The sequence below is a fragment of the Panthera pardus genome, unplaced genomic scaffold, assembly GCF_024362965.1.
Source record: "Panthera pardus isolate Hobbes unplaced genomic scaffold, ASM2436296v1 HiC_scaffold_16, whole genome shotgun sequence".
Classification (NCBI taxonomy): domain Eukaryota; kingdom Metazoa; phylum Chordata; class Mammalia; order Carnivora; family Felidae; genus Panthera; species Panthera pardus.
The window spans coordinates 124,059,672-124,075,878 of NW_026526721.1; the positions used below are offsets into that span (position 1 = coordinate 124,059,672).

General features: G+C 38.1%; 1 protein-coding gene and 1 long non-coding RNA gene across 2 annotated transcripts in view; one reads left to right on the forward strand and one right to left on the reverse strand.

The window, feature by feature from the left end:
• On the forward strand, positions 1 to 11,665 carry DBR1 (debranching RNA lariats 1). The gene is made up of 8 exons (XM_019437565.2): positions 1 to 340; positions 955 to 1,079; positions 2,436 to 2,516; positions 4,681 to 4,766; positions 6,569 to 6,793; positions 9,590 to 9,670; positions 9,918 to 10,063; positions 10,786 to 11,665. The coding sequence occupies exons 1-8, from the start codon at positions 144 to 146 to the stop codon at positions 11,477 to 11,479; spliced, it is 1,635 nt and encodes a 544-aa protein (XP_019293110.2). The 5' UTR covers positions 1 to 143; the 3' UTR covers positions 11,480 to 11,665.
• Positions 10,604 to 16,207, reverse strand: part of LOC128777317 (uncharacterized) — a 20,330-nt gene continuing 14,726 nt past the window's right edge. The window contains exon 2 of the long non-coding RNA XR_008422573.1: positions 10,604 to 11,405. This is a non-coding gene — a long non-coding RNA (uncharacterized LOC128777317). The remainder of the gene's footprint in view (positions 11,406 to 16,207) is intronic.

Consider the following 16,207-nt stretch of genomic DNA (forward strand, 5'->3'; position numbering starts at 1 on the left):
GTTCTATTTCAGGCGTCTCTGCGAGGCGTGTGCTCAGTTAGTGTTGGCGGGAGCTGAGCGATCAGTCTGCTCCTTGCTCGCCGGCCTAGGCTGGGTCTGGTCTAGGGGCTTGCGGGCAGCGCTCCCCGTCTCCGGCCGGCAGGATGCGGGTGGCTGTTGCCGGCTGCTGCCACGGCGAGCTGGACAAGATCTATGAGACGCTGGCGCTGGCGGAGAAGCGCGGCCCCGGGCCGATAGACCTTTTGCTGTGCTGCGGCGACTTCCAGGCGGTGCGCAACGAGGCCGACCTGCGTTGCATGGCCGTGCCGCCCAAGTACCGCCACATGCAGACCTTCTACAGGTGAGCAGCGAGGTCCGGGCCTCAGACCCAGCGGTGCGAGGCGTGACTAGCCGGCAGTGAGTGAGTGGAAGAGAACCCGGACTGGATTCGAATTCCCCCTGCCACTGACTCGCTGTCTCCCTTACTTACCTTCTTTGTTCACGCTGTGTCTAGGAACTGGTGCTTCGTAAATGTCACTTTTCTCTTTTCCTTTCACCTGTCTTATCTGTTTCGGAAGGGATCGAAGCCTGAGGGGAAAACCTGGAGGAAGAAGCTGACAGGGTAATCTACCTTGCACTTGATAGGACTCTGGGACTAGTCTGTTTACTAATGCAAGAGTTTTTATTGGACGCCTCCTCTGTGCTCGTCCGCGTTCTAGAAGCTAAGGTTAAGAACTGACAAAGTTCATTGAGCGTACACTGGCTTTAAACCCAAGGTGGCAGACTTTCATTCTTAAGAACAAGTATAGGCAATTCACTTAGAAAGAGCTTTTAATTTTTTATAATGAGCTCAAATATCTCCTTTGGGCCTTATTTTGCTTTTCTGCTATGCCCGATTGCATGGGCATGCCTAATTGCTTTTCTCTATGCTTGATTTCTGCTATGCCAACCGACAACTTTACTCTTGTGTTCTAGGTATTACTCCGGTGAAAAAAAGGCCCCAGTTCTCACAATTTTCATTGGGGGAAACCATGAAGCCTCAAATCATTTGCAAGAGTTACCCTATGGTGGCTGGGTAGCGCCAAACATTTATTATTTAGGTATGTGTTCTGGGTAATTTCTTGCTTTGTTTGTAATGGAAGCGCCTGTTAGGATTTGTATAACAGGCAGCATCTTGAGCTATATGGTGTTTGCGAAATGTCTCTTAATTTAAATAGTTAATCATGAAACTGTAATTAGAATGGTTAATTTAAGTAGGTAATTATGAAAATATGTCCATGCTTCTAGTATTTTAAGCAATATAGATAGTAAAACATAGTAAAAGATGCGAAGGCCTTATGTACTATTTGCAATCCCTTTATTTTTTCTTACTCTTTCTGTTGATTGAGAAAACTCAAACTTATTATGATGGAAATTGTTAAACATACAGAAGAATAGAGAATAGTATAATGAATCTCTGTACGTGTTAACCAGTTTCAACAACTATTATCATTCTGCCATCCTTATTTCAACCCCACTCCCCTCTAAACTTTTACTTAAGTAACTGTAATTCCTCATTATTTATTGCTTAGTTCATGTTCAGATTTCTGTGATTATCACAAAGATGTTTGTTTTACTTTGTTTGACTTGTTCAAATAGAATCCAAATGAGGCCTGCACATTTCATTTGCTTGTCATGATTCTGAAGTCTCTTAGGCTGTAAGTGTCCCTTTTCTCTCCTACCCATGCTTGTTATTTGTTGAAGAAAATGGGAACTTTTTCTTGTAGAATTTCCTGTGTTCTGGATTTAGCTGATTGGAATTTCTTATATTGTTTAATGTGTTCCTTTTATCGTCTGCATTACCTGTAATCTGTGTTTAGATTTACAACCGGATTAGATTCAGGTTCAATTTTAGTCCTGTTAGACTATTTAGTCCATTCTTTTCTTCGCTTAAATGTTTTCAGCTCTAATGATGACATGATAACTTCAGAAATATAATTTATCTACTTCATTACTGATTGTTCTGTTGACAACAGTAATATTGTGAAAAGATGTTTGAAGATGATCAATCAGAAATAAAATATAGAAACTGCAGGTTATTTATACTTTATACCTGTTGACTTTCAGATGTATAACCTATAAATCCATCATAGGACACTTTTCCTTATTTCCCTGCCAGCCCACTGTAATATTTGACTAAGTACCAAATTACGTCTATTTTTCTCTTAACATACCTAATCTCATTGGCCCTTCCTTTCTGCTTAGTATCTTCCCTGATCTGCTTCTAGGCCTTTCATCCCTAGTCTGCCTCTTATATTGTTGGCATATTGCTATGTGAAAGAGTAACTTCATCTTGATATTTAATTTTCAAATAATTTTAGGACTGCATGGAGTTCTACGCCTTCAAACTGTTGTTTTAGTTAGTAAAGAGATTGCTTCTGCCTATGGTAATTTTATTTAACTGCGTACTTTTTCAGGTTTGGCTGGTGTAGTAAAATACCGAGGTGTAAGGATTGGTGGAATCTCTGGTATCTTTAAATCTCATGACTATCGAAAAGGTATTGTTCTGAGAATTGTTTTTAAATTTTAGAACTTGCATCTGTCAGACTAACTTAAGCATAATATATAGTTTGACTTTTTCATGGAATTTTTTCTCTGAACTGACTACTTTAAAAAAAATTGTTTTTAATGTATGTTTATTTTTGAGACAGACAGAGTGTGAGTTGGGGAACAGCAGAGAGAAAGGGAGACACAGAATCTGAAGCAGCCTCCAGGCTCTGAGCTGTCAGTACAGAGTCTGACGTGGGGCTTGAACCCATGGACTGCGAGATCATGACCTGTGCTGAATGAAGTCGGATGCTTAACCGACTGAGCCACCAAGTCACCCCTGAACTGACTACTTTATTTTATACATATGAAAAATTTGAGAGTACTAGAACAAATTATGTTTGTATCCACCATCTAGTTTTTTCAAGTCTTAGCGTTTCGCCACTTTTAGTTAGATTTTATTTTGTTTTATTTATTTTTTGAGAGAGGGAGAGAATGTGTGAGCAGGGGTGGAGCAGAGGGAGAGGGAAGGATAGAATCTCAAGCAGGATCCATGGGGGGCTTGATCTCACAACCATGAGATCATGACCTGAACTAAAATCAAGAGTCTGACACTTAACGGACTGAGCCACCCAGGCACTCCAGTCAGGATTTTAAAGAAATAGTACAGATTCAGTCAGAGCTCATAGTTTATCTGTTCTCAGTCTTATTCTCCTTTTATCCTTCCCTTTCCTTACCAGGAGTCACTCTTCTGAATTTGGTGTTTGTTATTTGCTTGATTATGTCATTACCAGATACATAACAGCTTTAAACAGTGTACAATGTAGCATGTTGTAAATTTCATATGAATGTATCATTTTGCATGTATATTTCTGCAACTTGTTTCATTGTTTAATGTGTTTTTGAAATCCATGTTGATACATTCATTTTAATTTGTGAATAGTATTCTATTATAGAAGCATATCGCAGTGCATTCATTTATTCCATTGTATCTGAAAAAATTGATCTTAAAGGAATAGCTTGAGTTTACATTGATTTCAAAATTTTATGAATTAAGTTGGCAGCTAAAACTTACATCCTCTGTGTAACTGTTAAATCACAGATCTGTTCCCTGCTGCCCTGCTCCCCATGATTCTAAACTATTGACAGGGGAGTACAAAAATAGGCTGTCTCCTTCACGGCAGGTGTGAGTGCAAACTGTCCTCCACTCTTTGGAGGACAGCTGGTAATCTGTGGAAATGATAAAAGTACTCTGACCCAGGAGTTCTACTTCAGGAATTTAACGTACAGATATATTCCACATATGCAAGATGATGTGTACACATTTATTATTTCAGCCTTGTTTGTAATGGCAAAAGGTACAAAGTAATTAACTCTAACATAACTCTATCATGATAAAACTATACAATGCAATGCTATGAAGCTAATTTTTTAAAAAAGTAGAAGAAAGCAACTCTATGTGTAACTGATACACAAAGAACTCCAAGTTAAGTGAAAAAAAAACAAGGCACAGAACATGTTTCAACTATACTGCTATTTGTGTAAAAAAAAAAAAAAAAAAAAGAGAGAGGATAAAGAAGTTTGTGTATTAAATGCATAGATGATGTCCCTGGAATAAAATACTAAAACCTGATTAACTTGAGTTTCCTCTAGGTAGTGTTAGTAGTTAGTAGGAATAGGAGGATCCCTGCCTCCCATTGTTTTATCAGCTTTATTGAGATAAAACTTACATACTATCGTAAGTATACAATGTCGTGATTTTGGTAAATTTATGTAGGGTTGTGCAACCATCCAGATTTAAAACATTTCTAGTATTCCCAAAAGTTTTGTAGTTAATCCCTGGGCATCACTGGTTACTTTTTATTCCTTTCTGATGATATCTCTTAAATTTTAAACTATGTGAATAAACAATGTATTCCAAATTATAATTTAATTTAAAAAATCATAAGCCCCTCAATTATTTAGATTTATAGTTAGTGATCACTCATTAGTAGAAAATACCAACTTTTTTTTTTTTTTTTTAATACCAGCCTTTTAAGAGCAGTGTTTTCATAGAATTTTTAAGAACCAAAACATTAATGACAGACCTCCGTTTTGGAAAAGTGTGTGTATGTTATTTGTATTTGCCATATTTAAGGGAGTTGAATATAGCTTATTTCTCTTCTTTAATTCAAGGTCATTTTGAGTGCCCCCCTTATAATCCAGCTACAATAAGGAGTATATACCATGTGAGAAATATTGAAGTCTATAAATTAAAACAGGTATGTAAAAATTACATTGCAGCATACTTGAAAAAATGTTAAAGTCATTCTGTACCAAAATGTATTTTGATCATTTTGGTATACCACTTCCAAGAAATATTTCAGTATAGAATACTTCAGTATTTCTAAAGTTTGGATCTTGAGTTGCTTTTAGGAGGTTCACAGATGAACATTTTTTTTTTTATTCTAATGTTATGCATTTATTTTAGGAAGTAATAATAAAATAGAACATTTAATCTATGACTGTGTATATTACTACTTAGAATAAGGCTAAAGAATATATGTTGGAATAAAGTGATACTTTAAAGAAAATATTAGAATATTTCATTTTATTTTTTTTTATTTTTTTATTTAAAAAAAATTTTTTTTTTCTTAATGTTTTTATGTATTTTGAGACAGAGAGAGACAGAGCATTAACAGGGGAGGGGCAGAAAGAGAGGGAGACACAGAATCTAAGGCAGGCTCCAGGCTCTGAGCCATCAGCACAGAGCCTGATGCGGGGCTCGAAATCACAGACTGTGAGATCATGACCTGAGCCGAAGTTGGACGCTCAACCGACTGAGCCACCTAGGCGCCCTAGAATATTTCATTTTAAATAATGGTATTAAGTAGGGAATAAATAATGGTAAGGAAGATAGAGAATGTGGTAAAATTGTGAAAGTGGTATTGGAACACTGGCTTAACTAGAGAGTAGCTGACACTAGGTTTTTGTTTGAGAACCCATTAAATGCCTGACACTGGGCTAAGCAGTTATCACACATGACATTTCATGTAATCGCCACACAATTCTGTACAGCAAGTATTACTCTAACTTTGTCACATTAAGGATGAGAGATCAAGGCTCAGATAAGGTAAGTAGCCTTCCGGGGAATTCCCTAGGAGTTAGGTGGTGGAGTCGCCTGAAGCTGTCAGACCCTTCCCACCATGCCCTACAGCCTCTGCAGGAGCTTAAGGATGCTCGTGGGCGTTTCTTTAATGTCCTACTCCTAACAGGTCCCTACCTTGAATCCTTTTTCCCTTTCACCCATCTCAGTCCTACCAGTGTTTGACGACCCAGCTTAGATACCAGTTTTCTAGTTTAAAGCCATCACTCTTCTCTGAATTTTCATCACACTTACTGCCCGAATCAGTTATTCAGCGATTATTCGTATCCTTTATCTTGTATTGTCTTGAACACATAAATTATTTTAATTTAGTTTTCCAAGTTTTGTTGCCGATTACTTGAAGGTGCTGGGGATGTGTAATGTATGGAGTATATTTTGTAGCCTCCCCATGAAGACACCAGCTACCTTGAATACCTCTAGTATAATTTATGTAGCAAGCAGCATTTTTTACATGTATGTTCTATGAGTCCATTAGAAAAAAAAAGGAATTTATCTTTGGGTTTTACTATATTATTTACATTAGAGATCTCATGAAATCTGTGTCTCTCTGTATCTTAAAACAGTTCCTTTACTAAAAGTGACAAGAATAATGGTTATTGTATATTTCAGAAACCCTATATTAAAGACCATGGCTAGTTGGCAGTTAGATCAAAGTATGTCTCTGTTGACCTGCCTTGCCATAGAATATAAGGATGATTTGTGAGGTAAAGAGAAAGCTTTTTCTCCTTGCTTACATGAGTGAGGGGTTTAGCATTTCTTAGTATTTCTGTGACCTTCTTAAATAAAGTTTGCTTAGAATGAATTACATAGAAATCTAAAGATCTAAGCGGTTAAACAATGGTGTGGTGGTGGAGAGAAAGTGTAGGGGATTGCTTTTGGCTAATCTGTTTTTGGGTTTTCTTTCTTTTTCTGTTAAAGCTGAAGCAACCTATGGACATATTCTTATCTCACGATTGGCCAAGAAGCATATATCATTATGGAGATAAGAAGCAACTTCTTAAGACTAAATCTTTTTTCCGACAAGAAGTGGAAAATAACACATTGGGAAGTCCTGCTGCCTCAGAGCTTCTAGAGCACTTAAAACCTACCTACTGGTTTTCCGCACACCTTCATGTGAAGTTTGCAGCCTTGATGCAGCATCAGGTAGAAATCAGAACATTCTTTGATTTGACAAACACTTAGCAAATATCTGTAGGCTAAGGCACTGTTGGCACAGTTGTAAATTTAGAGAAAGAGCTCAAAGATAACTTTGCTTTTGCGAGTAACTCCATATCCATGGGGCAGGGAAGAGACAAGCAGGCAATAAGTATTATTATTAGTGATTAGTGATAGCAATAAGTTTGTGATGAAAAGTGCCATGATGCTGTGGAAGTGCCTACACCAGACTCTGGTGAATTGGGGATGTAGACACAGAGATGAAGAGATTAAGAAGGTTTTCCAAAGGAATTGGTTGTGCCAGGAAGCAGTAGAATATGAGGGCAGTGTAGGTAGGGAGCCCAGTGTGTGCCAAGGCTAGAGGTCTGAATGCGTGGCGTGCTGGGGGCTGCAGCAGTCCCTGCGGCTGAGGCAGAGGGAGAGATGAGGCTGGAAGGACATCCTAACTGCCTGCTGGGCCATGTTCTGGAGTTTAGGTTTTAACCAGAAGGTAATCGGGAAAGTTGGGGAGTAGTGAAACCAGACTTTGATTTTAGAAAGATTAGTTTGGTAGCATTTTTGTGTATGGATCATAGTAATGTAAAATGGGAGGCAGAGAGGCTATTTAAGCATAAGATGAGGTTCTAGCCTGTGGCAGGGAGGGAACACAGAGAACACGATCTCCAGAGAGATTTTGCAGGCAGAATCATCAGGATTTGGTGACAGAGGGGGACTCCCAGAATTTTCCTTGGGTAGCTGCATGGGTGATGGTGCTTGACGAAAGGTAGAGAATAAATAGAAACTTCAACTTAGGCTTTTATGGAGATCGTTGTTTCTTTTCCCCTCCCATTCTGACTGACTTTCCACCTAAAGTATTCCATAGGGAAAACATTTAGAAAACGCTGGGTTAACAAGGTTAGAAATTCCTTCTTGAAGTCTTCTTCTATAGAATTCCTGAGAGTCTTTAATGTGCTGATGGGCATCGTCTTTCTCCAAGAGTGAGTGGAGTGTGGGGTGCAGTGCTGCTTGAACTTGACCATACTCTTTTCTGTGGTGGAAGTGCACTTTAATGATGTTCTTCAAGTACAGTTTGGAAAATTCTGTTTGGAAACATTCCTGTGGGCCCTTTCTGTTGTGGGCTTATCCTCACTCCCCAGTTTCATTGGGAGAGAGAGGCAAGGTTACTCCTTTTCTCTTCCTTTGGACCACTGCCAAGGTGATTATCCTCTTTAAATGTCCAAGTTATCCATTCAAATCAGTCATCTTTTCTACATCTTTGTTATTCTCTTCCGTCTCCTAGGGTTCATGACATGCCCTAGGGCTCATGACACGATCAAAATCCTAGGGCCTGGATTTTTACTGAACCATCGGCTTTGGTTCTTTCCCCCCATTCCATCTTGGGTTGTCAGCCTCAGGGAGTTCTATCTCTGAATGAATATGTTCAGTCCCTTTTAATTAGCTCCTCAACCTTGACTGCCTTTGCCAGTGGTCTCTTTCAGCCCCTTTACCAACACCAAAGATCACCTTTTGTCTCAGAACTGCCCCACTGCCAAGATCTGCCTGCACTCTCTGTGCCTTCACCTCTCAGTCCATCACCACCATTGAACTGAAACCTGGCCCACAGCAGGGTGTCCCATAGCTGCTTCCTGTCCTTTTTCCTCCATGGGCCTTACTGTTCTCAGTGAGTCACTTTTGTACTTCATCCAATATGACCTTCATGTTGTAGTCTATCACCCCCTTCCCATGTTTCTTTTCTGCCAATTCAGTTTTTACAAAATAGCTTACTTGGAATATAATTTACATGTCATAAAATTCACCTATTTAAATGTACAATTCAGTGAATTTTAGCATATATCCAGAGTTCCAGAGGTTTCCAGAGCAAACAGCACATAGCCCAGTTTTAGAACATTTCCAACACCCCAAAAGATGTCTTGTGCCTGTTTGCTGTGCTGTTTGCTGTCAGTCCTTGTTCCCGCTCTCAGCCCCAGGCACTAATCTGTTCTGTGTCTCTGTGGATTTGCCCTCTTTGAAATTTATATAAGTGGGATCAAAGTCTATAGTCATTGGCACGTGGTTTCTTTTGTTTGTGTGTTTTTGAGGTTCATTCGTGTAGCAAGTATTAGTATTTCTTTCATTTTTATTGTTGAATATTTCATTCTGTGAATGTATCCCATCAACTTTTGGTGTTGTATCTAAGAAATATTTGCCTAACCCAAGTTTATAAAGATTTTTCCTTATAATTTCTTTTAAAAGTTATATAGTTTTAGCTCTGCCAGATTACTTTTCAGCTCTTCTGTTATCTTAGCCTTTGCGTTATATACTTTGATTTAGCACTGGCATTATCATCAGCATTAGTGTCTGCTTTGACTTTTGTAAGGAAGTTGAAGCCCAGAGAGTTTAAGTGCATCGCCTGTTATTACACAAGTGGTTGCAGAACTAACTTATTTTGGAAAAGTGACAGTTGTTGCTTTGACACATAACTTAGGGGTATGTTAATAAAGATTGTTTCCATCCTATTCTGTGTATGAATTACTGTGATGATTTAACATTCTTTCTGGGGCTGCCTGGGTGGCTCAGTCAGTTAAGTGGCCAACTTTGGCTCAGGTCATGATCTCATGGCTCGCGGGTTCGAGCCCTGTGTAGGGTTCTGTGCTGTCAGCTCATAGCCTGGAGCCTGCTTTGGATTATGTGTCTCCCTCTCTCTCTGCTCCTTATCTGCTCATACTCTGTCTCTCTCTCAAAAATAAGTAAACATTAAAAAAAAAATTTTAACATTCTTTTTAAAATTATGGTTCATATTTGTAGGCCAAGGATAAAGAACAGACGGCCAAAGCAACAAAATTTTTAGCCTTGGACAAATGCTTACCACATAGAGACTTTCTTCAGGTAAAAAGAAAATGAAATAACTTTGCAATATAGTTTTGCTCTTCCAATGATTAAAAAAAATTAATTTTCCCTTCAGAATTTATTTGTGCTCTTTATAATTTATGTATTGTGAGAATTTTGGAATATGTTACATTAGTGTTTTTAAGCTACTAAATTAAATTCCTTTTAAATTTTATTATTATACTGAAATTCTTAGCATATTAAAAATAGAAATGTTTTTCTTAAAATTATCAATTTCTTCCTATAGGTAATAGAAATAGAACATGACCCCAGTGCTTCTGAGTACTTGGAGTATGATACTGAGTGGCTCACTGTTCTAAGGGCTACTGATGATCTTATTAATGTGACTGGGCGCCTATGGAATATGCCTGAAAATAATGGCCTGCATACAAGGTAAGTCTGACATTTAGGGTTTGCTCTCTCTGGTGCATGCATGATTTTTTGTCCCCTCCACCTTTTTTTTTTTTTTTTTTTTCTTAAATCAAGGGAATTATTGTTAAATGAGTGTCAGAATAATTCAAGGGTTACTGACTGGTATGGAAAACTACAAATTTTCCATCTAAGGGATGTAAGAAAATGGGCTATAGAGTACCAACCCAAATTAGCACATAAATTAATAAGCGTGTATCAAACTGTAATGTGGTGATGATTTGGTTCACACATTAAAGTAACTTATGCTTATTTTAGAGTGTGAGTTAAGAACAGCTTTTTCTTTTTTCTTTTTTAAAAATTTTATTTATTTATTTTGAGAGAGAGAGAGACCGCGAGTGAGAATGGGGTAGGGGCAGAGAGAAGAGTGAGAGAATCCCAAGCTGTCAGCACAGAGCCCGATGACATGGAACTTGAACTCATGAACCATGAGATTGTGACTGGAGCTAAAACCAAGATTTGGATGCTTAACTAACTAAGCCACCCAGGCACCCCAAGAAGAGCTTTTTCTAAAAATTGTTTTTATTTCAGAATGGTCCTTTGGTAAATTAACTGTAATTTTATTAAACGGAATTTTTATATGTGGTTTAGATTTTATCCTTACACCTGAAGTCCACAGTTAGATCTTACCATTTGTTGTCTGAGGCTGATAAAATGTAAAAAGCTATTGTTTTGGACTTTTGTAGGTGGGATTATAGTGCAACAGAAGAAGCTATGAACAAAGTATTGGAAATACTGAATCATGACCTCAGAGTTCCATGTAACTTCAGCATAACAGCTGCTTGTTATGACCCTAGCAGGCCACAGACACAAATGCAGTTGGTGCATAGGATCAATCCTCAAACTACTGAATTTTGTGCCCAGCTTGGCATCACTGACATAAATGTCAGGCTGCAGAAGGCCAAGGAAGAACATCACTTGTGTGGTGAATATGAAGAACAGGAGGACCTGGAGAGTAATGACTCTGGTGAAGACCGTAGTGAATATAACACAGACACGTCTGCCCTGTCCTCTATTAATCCAGATGAAATAATGCTAGATGAAGAAGAGGAGGATGAGGATAGTATCGTAAGTACACACAGTGACATGAACACACCGTCTGTAGAGCCTTCTTCTGATCAAGCTTCTGACTTCTCCGCAAGCTTCTCTGATGTCAGGATCTTGCCAGGTTCCATGACTGTATCTTCTGATGATACATTGGGTTCCCCAGATGGCAGAGAGGGGAAGCCTGGTGAGGCTTTGGAGTTGGAGGATGGAAAGGACTTAACCGAGTTGCCCCTGAAGAGGCTGAGTGACGAACATGAACCTGAACAAAGAAAGAAAATTAAGAGGAGGAATCAAGCCATCTATGCTGCAGTGGATGATGACGATGCAGCATAAGACAATTTACTTAGTATTATATGTAGATATGTGATTTTTAAGACCATATTTTTAGAGTCAGATTTTTGACACTCAAGACTTAACTTTGTAATAATGAAGTTACATGAGAGAATTTTAGTTAGGTATTGACTTTGTCTTTAGTCTTTTGTATATTTCAGATAAAAATATTAAAATTTTATATATTTACTTGATTGAGTACCTTTTTTTTTTTTTGAAGACGTATACCATTCACTTTCATTATTTTCAGGAAACACTCACGGGATACCTACTCTGTACCAGGCACTTTTCTGTAAAATGGCACTATTAAAGATGAGTAAGACCGGAATTTCTACTTTTGAGGAGTTACTACCACTGTGAATATTTTTGTGTATAAAATATGGCATCTTTATATTTGGTTTTGCAAAGTCATTATTGCATGTACGATTTTGTATGCTTTCATTTTATTTATTATAAATATTTTCCCTGGTCTGCTCTTAATGTCTGTCAAATATAATTGAAATTGAAGATGGTAGGTAAGGTTTCAGGAAATAAATTACTTTAAATACTAAACATTGGCAAACAAAGTTTTACATTTAATTGCTGAGATGAATATAACCTTGTTGATTTTGGCATAGTTTAGCTTTCGCTTTAATTTTAAGGTGACTGTAGTAACTGTACAGGTCATTTTTGACACAGTTCATCTTAGTATTAATTACTATCAGGGATTGAATTGCACAAATGCTGCCCCTTGTGCTGTATCATGTGGCTCGTCAGTAGTAGAGTATTTTATTTTTAATGTTTATTTATTCTGAGAGAGAGAGAGAGAGAGAGAGAGCAAGCGAGCACATGCATGCGAGCAGGGGAGAGGCAAAAAGAAAGAGAGAGAATCCCAAGCAGGCTCTGTGCTGTGAGTGCAGAGCCCTAAGTGGAGCTCTGTCTCACGAACTGTTGAGATCATGACCTGAGCTGAAACCACGAGTCGGACACTTAAATGACTGAGCCACCCGGGCACCCTACTACTAAAGTATTTTTAAAGATCCACATGGAAAAACTATCCCTCCCTCCTGTCTCTGGTTAAAAATGTCTGGATCACCTGAGGAGATGGTTACCCTGCACTTTGGATGAGGAGTCATGAATCCAAAAACTATTCTGGGATGTCATCCCACAGCAGTCCAAATCCAGGGGTCATTAACCTAGGAGAATGCTGTAGCAACTGGCTTCCATCTTGTCAGCATCTGACTTGAAGAACGTGGAGCAATTTCTCTTTATTGCCATCCATTTTCTTTCCCTTTTTAAGTTGAATATTTACTTATTTTAGTTTTCATTTAGTTTCAAAAGGATTTTCCTCATCACTGATTTAATGGAATCCCATAGTTCTGACATTTAGGTTTTTTCCCCCCAGAAATTTTTTTTTTAATATAATTTATTGTCAAATTGGTTTCCATACAACACCTGGTGCTCATCCCAACAGGTGCCCTCCTCAATGCCCATCACCCACTTTCTCCTCTCCCCTACTCTCCATCCACCCTCAGTTTGTTCTCAGTATTTAAGTCTCTTATGGTTTGCCTCCTCCCTCTCTGTAACTATTTTCCCCCTTCCCATCCCGTCTTCTGTTAAGTTTCTCAGGATCCACATATGAGTGAAAACATATGGTATCCTTTCTCTGCCTGACTTAATTCACTTAGCATAATACCCCCAGTTCCATCCACATTGCTGCAAATTACCAGATTTCATTCTTTCTCATTGCCAAGTAGAATTCCATTGTATATATAAACCACATCTTCTTTATCCATTCGTCAGTGGATGGACATTTAGGCTCTTTTCGTAATTTGGCTATTGTTGAAAGTGCTGCTGTAAACATTGGGGTACAAGTGCCCCTATGCATCGGCACTCCTGTATCCCTTGGGTAAATTCTCAGCAGTGCTATTGCTGGGTCATAGGGTAGATCTATTTTTAACTTTTTGAGGGAACTCCACACTGTTTTCCAGAGCAGCTGCACCAGTTTGCATTCCCACCAACAGTGCAAGAGGGTTCCCGTTTCTCCACATCCTCTCCAGCGTCTATAGTCTCCTGATTTGTTCATTTTAGCCACTCTGACTGGCGTGAGGTGGTATCTTAATGTGGTTTTAATTTGTGTTTCCCTGATGAGGAGTGATGTTGAGCATCTTTTCATGTGTCTATTGGCCATCTGGATGTCTTCAGTAGAAAAGCATCCATTCTTTTCTTCCCATTTCTTCACTGGATTATTTGTTTTTCGGGTGTGGAGTTTGGTGAGTTCATTATAGATTTTGGATACTAGCCCTTTATCCAATGAGCCATTTGCAAATACCGTTTCCCATGCCGTTGGTTGCCTTTTAGTTTTTGTTAATTGTTTGCCGTGCAGAAGCTTTTTATCTTGATGAAGTCCCAATAGTTCATTTTTTTCTTTTAATTCCCTTGCCTTTGGAGATGTGTCGAGTAAGAAATTGCTGCGGCTGAAGTCAGAGGTTTTTTTCCTTGCTTTCTCTCCTCTAGGGTTTTGATGGTTTCCTGTCTCACGTTCAGGTCCTTTATCCATTTTGAGTTTATTTTTTTAAATAGTGTTAGAAAGTGGTCTAGTTTCATTCTTCTGCATGTTGCTGTCCAGTTCTCCCAGCACCATTTGTTAAAGAGACTGTCTTTTTTCCATTGGATATTCTTCCCTGCTTTGTCAAAGATTAGTTGGCCATACATTTGTGGGTCCAATTCTGGGTTCTCTATTCTATTCCATTGGTCTATGTGTCTGTTTTATGCCAATACCATGCTGTCTTGTTGATTACAACTTTGTAGTACAGGCTAAAGCCTGGGATTGTGATGCTTCCCTCTAGTTTTCTTCTTCAATATTACCTTGGCTATTTGGAGTCTTTTGTGGTTCCATACAAATTTTAGGATTGTCTGTTCTAGCTTTGAGAAGAATACTGGTGCAATTTTGATTGGGATTGCATTGAATGTGTAGATTGCTTTGCATAGTATTGACATTTTAACAATATTTATTCTTCCAATCCGTGAGCATGGAATGTTTTTCCATTTCTTTGTGTCTTCTTCAATTTCCTTCATAAGCTTTCTATAGTTTTCAGCATGAAGATCTTGTACATCTTTGGTTAGGTTTATTCCTAGCTATTTTATGGTTCTTGGTGCAATTGTGAATGGGATCTGTTTCTTTATTTCTCTTTCTGTTGCTTCATTATTGGTGTATAAAAATGCAACTGATTTCTGTACATTGATTTTGTACCCTGCGACTGTGCTGAATTCATGTATCAGTTCTAGCAGACTTTGGTGGAGTCTGTCACATTTTCCATGTAGAGTATCATGTCGTCTGCGAAAAGTGAGAGTTTGACTTCATCTTTGCCAATTTTGATGCCTTTGATTTCATTTTGTTGTCTGATTGCTGATGCTAGGACTTCCAACACTATGTTAAACAGTGGTGAGAGTGGACATCCCTGTTGTGCTCCTGATCTCAGGGGGAAAGCTGTCAATGTTTCCCCATTGAGGATGATATTAGCTGTTGGCTTTTCATAAATGGCTTTTATGATGTTTAAGTATGTTCCTTCTATCCCAACTTTCTTGAGGGTTTTTATTAAGAAACGATCCTTTATTTTGTCAAATGATTTTTCTGCATCTATTGACAGGATCATATGGTTCTTTTCTTTTCTTTCATTAATGTGATGTATCACATTGATTACTTTGTGAATATTGAACCAACCCTGCAGCTCAGGAATGAATCCCACTTGATCATGGTGAATTATTCTTTTTATATGCTGTTGAATTTGATCTGCTAAAGATTGTTTAATAAAGATAAAAGCAAAAAGTAATTATGTATAAAATAACAGAGTTCATTAATGATGGTTCTCAAAGTAAATAATAATAAAAAAAGACAGTCCTCTAGCTTGTCTAATCATGATTTGGCACAAATGCCAAAGAAATAAAAGAGATAAGTAGCCAGTAAAACAGGGTATTCAAGTAAATATGGGGATACTCTCATAACTGGGTACAGATAAATTTGATAAATGATTACTTTCCTAGGAAAATAGAATTTACTGAAATTCATCCTATTAGAGGTAGAAAGTGAAAAAAAATTCCACAGAAGGAATAGAGAAAGTTCTCAAAGGATCAACTCCCATGAAAAAGCAGTTGGCTCAGATGCTCTCAGGTGGAAAGTACCAAATCTTCTAAAGGCCAGATAATCCCTAATGTTAGGTAAACTTCCAAAATGTAGAAAAATAAAGGGAAGTTTAGTTTTCTTTTTATGAAGCAAGTATGGCGATGATACCTAAATCTGATAATTTGCAAAAAAAAACAAAACCCACATATGGCTATTGCTGCCGAAGTCCTAAACAAAACATTAGCAAACAATTTATAGCGCATTTTAAGCATGACTGATACAAAAATGGTTCAGTATTAGGAAATGTGTTGATATAACCCACACAGTGATAGCTCTAAGAACAAACATCATGATTATCTCCATTGATGATGAAAAGGCTTTTGGCAAAATTCCACACCCATTTCTGATTTTGTAAAAAGTAAAATCTAGCATCTTGTTTCATGGGGAAACACTGTAAGTGTTCTCATCAAGGGAAAGTAAGCAGAAGGTCAAGAAAAAGACAGGATCCCTACTACCTCCGTTACATTTTAACATTGTGTTGGTGTAAAGAGCAAAACAATTAGACCAAAGGGGCACCTGGGTGGCTCAGTCGGTTAAGTGCCTGACTTGATCTCAGCTCAGGTCATGAC

What these genes read in the sequence shown, in the direction of transcription:
- DBR1 (XM_019437565.2), top strand. Translation starts at nt 144, where the DNA reads ATGCGGGTGGCTGTTGCCGGCTGCTGCCACGGCGAGCTGGACAAGATC. An exon ending in GCCAAACATTTATTATTTAG is followed by an intron (nt 1,080 to 2,435) that starts GTATGTGTTCTG and finishes GTACTTTTTCAG; the next exon opens with GTTTGGCTGGTGTAGTAAAA. An exon ending in AATAATGGCCTGCATACAAG is followed by an intron (nt 10,064 to 10,785) that starts GTAAGTCTGACA and finishes GGACTTTTGTAG; the next exon opens with GTGGGATTATAGTGCAACAG.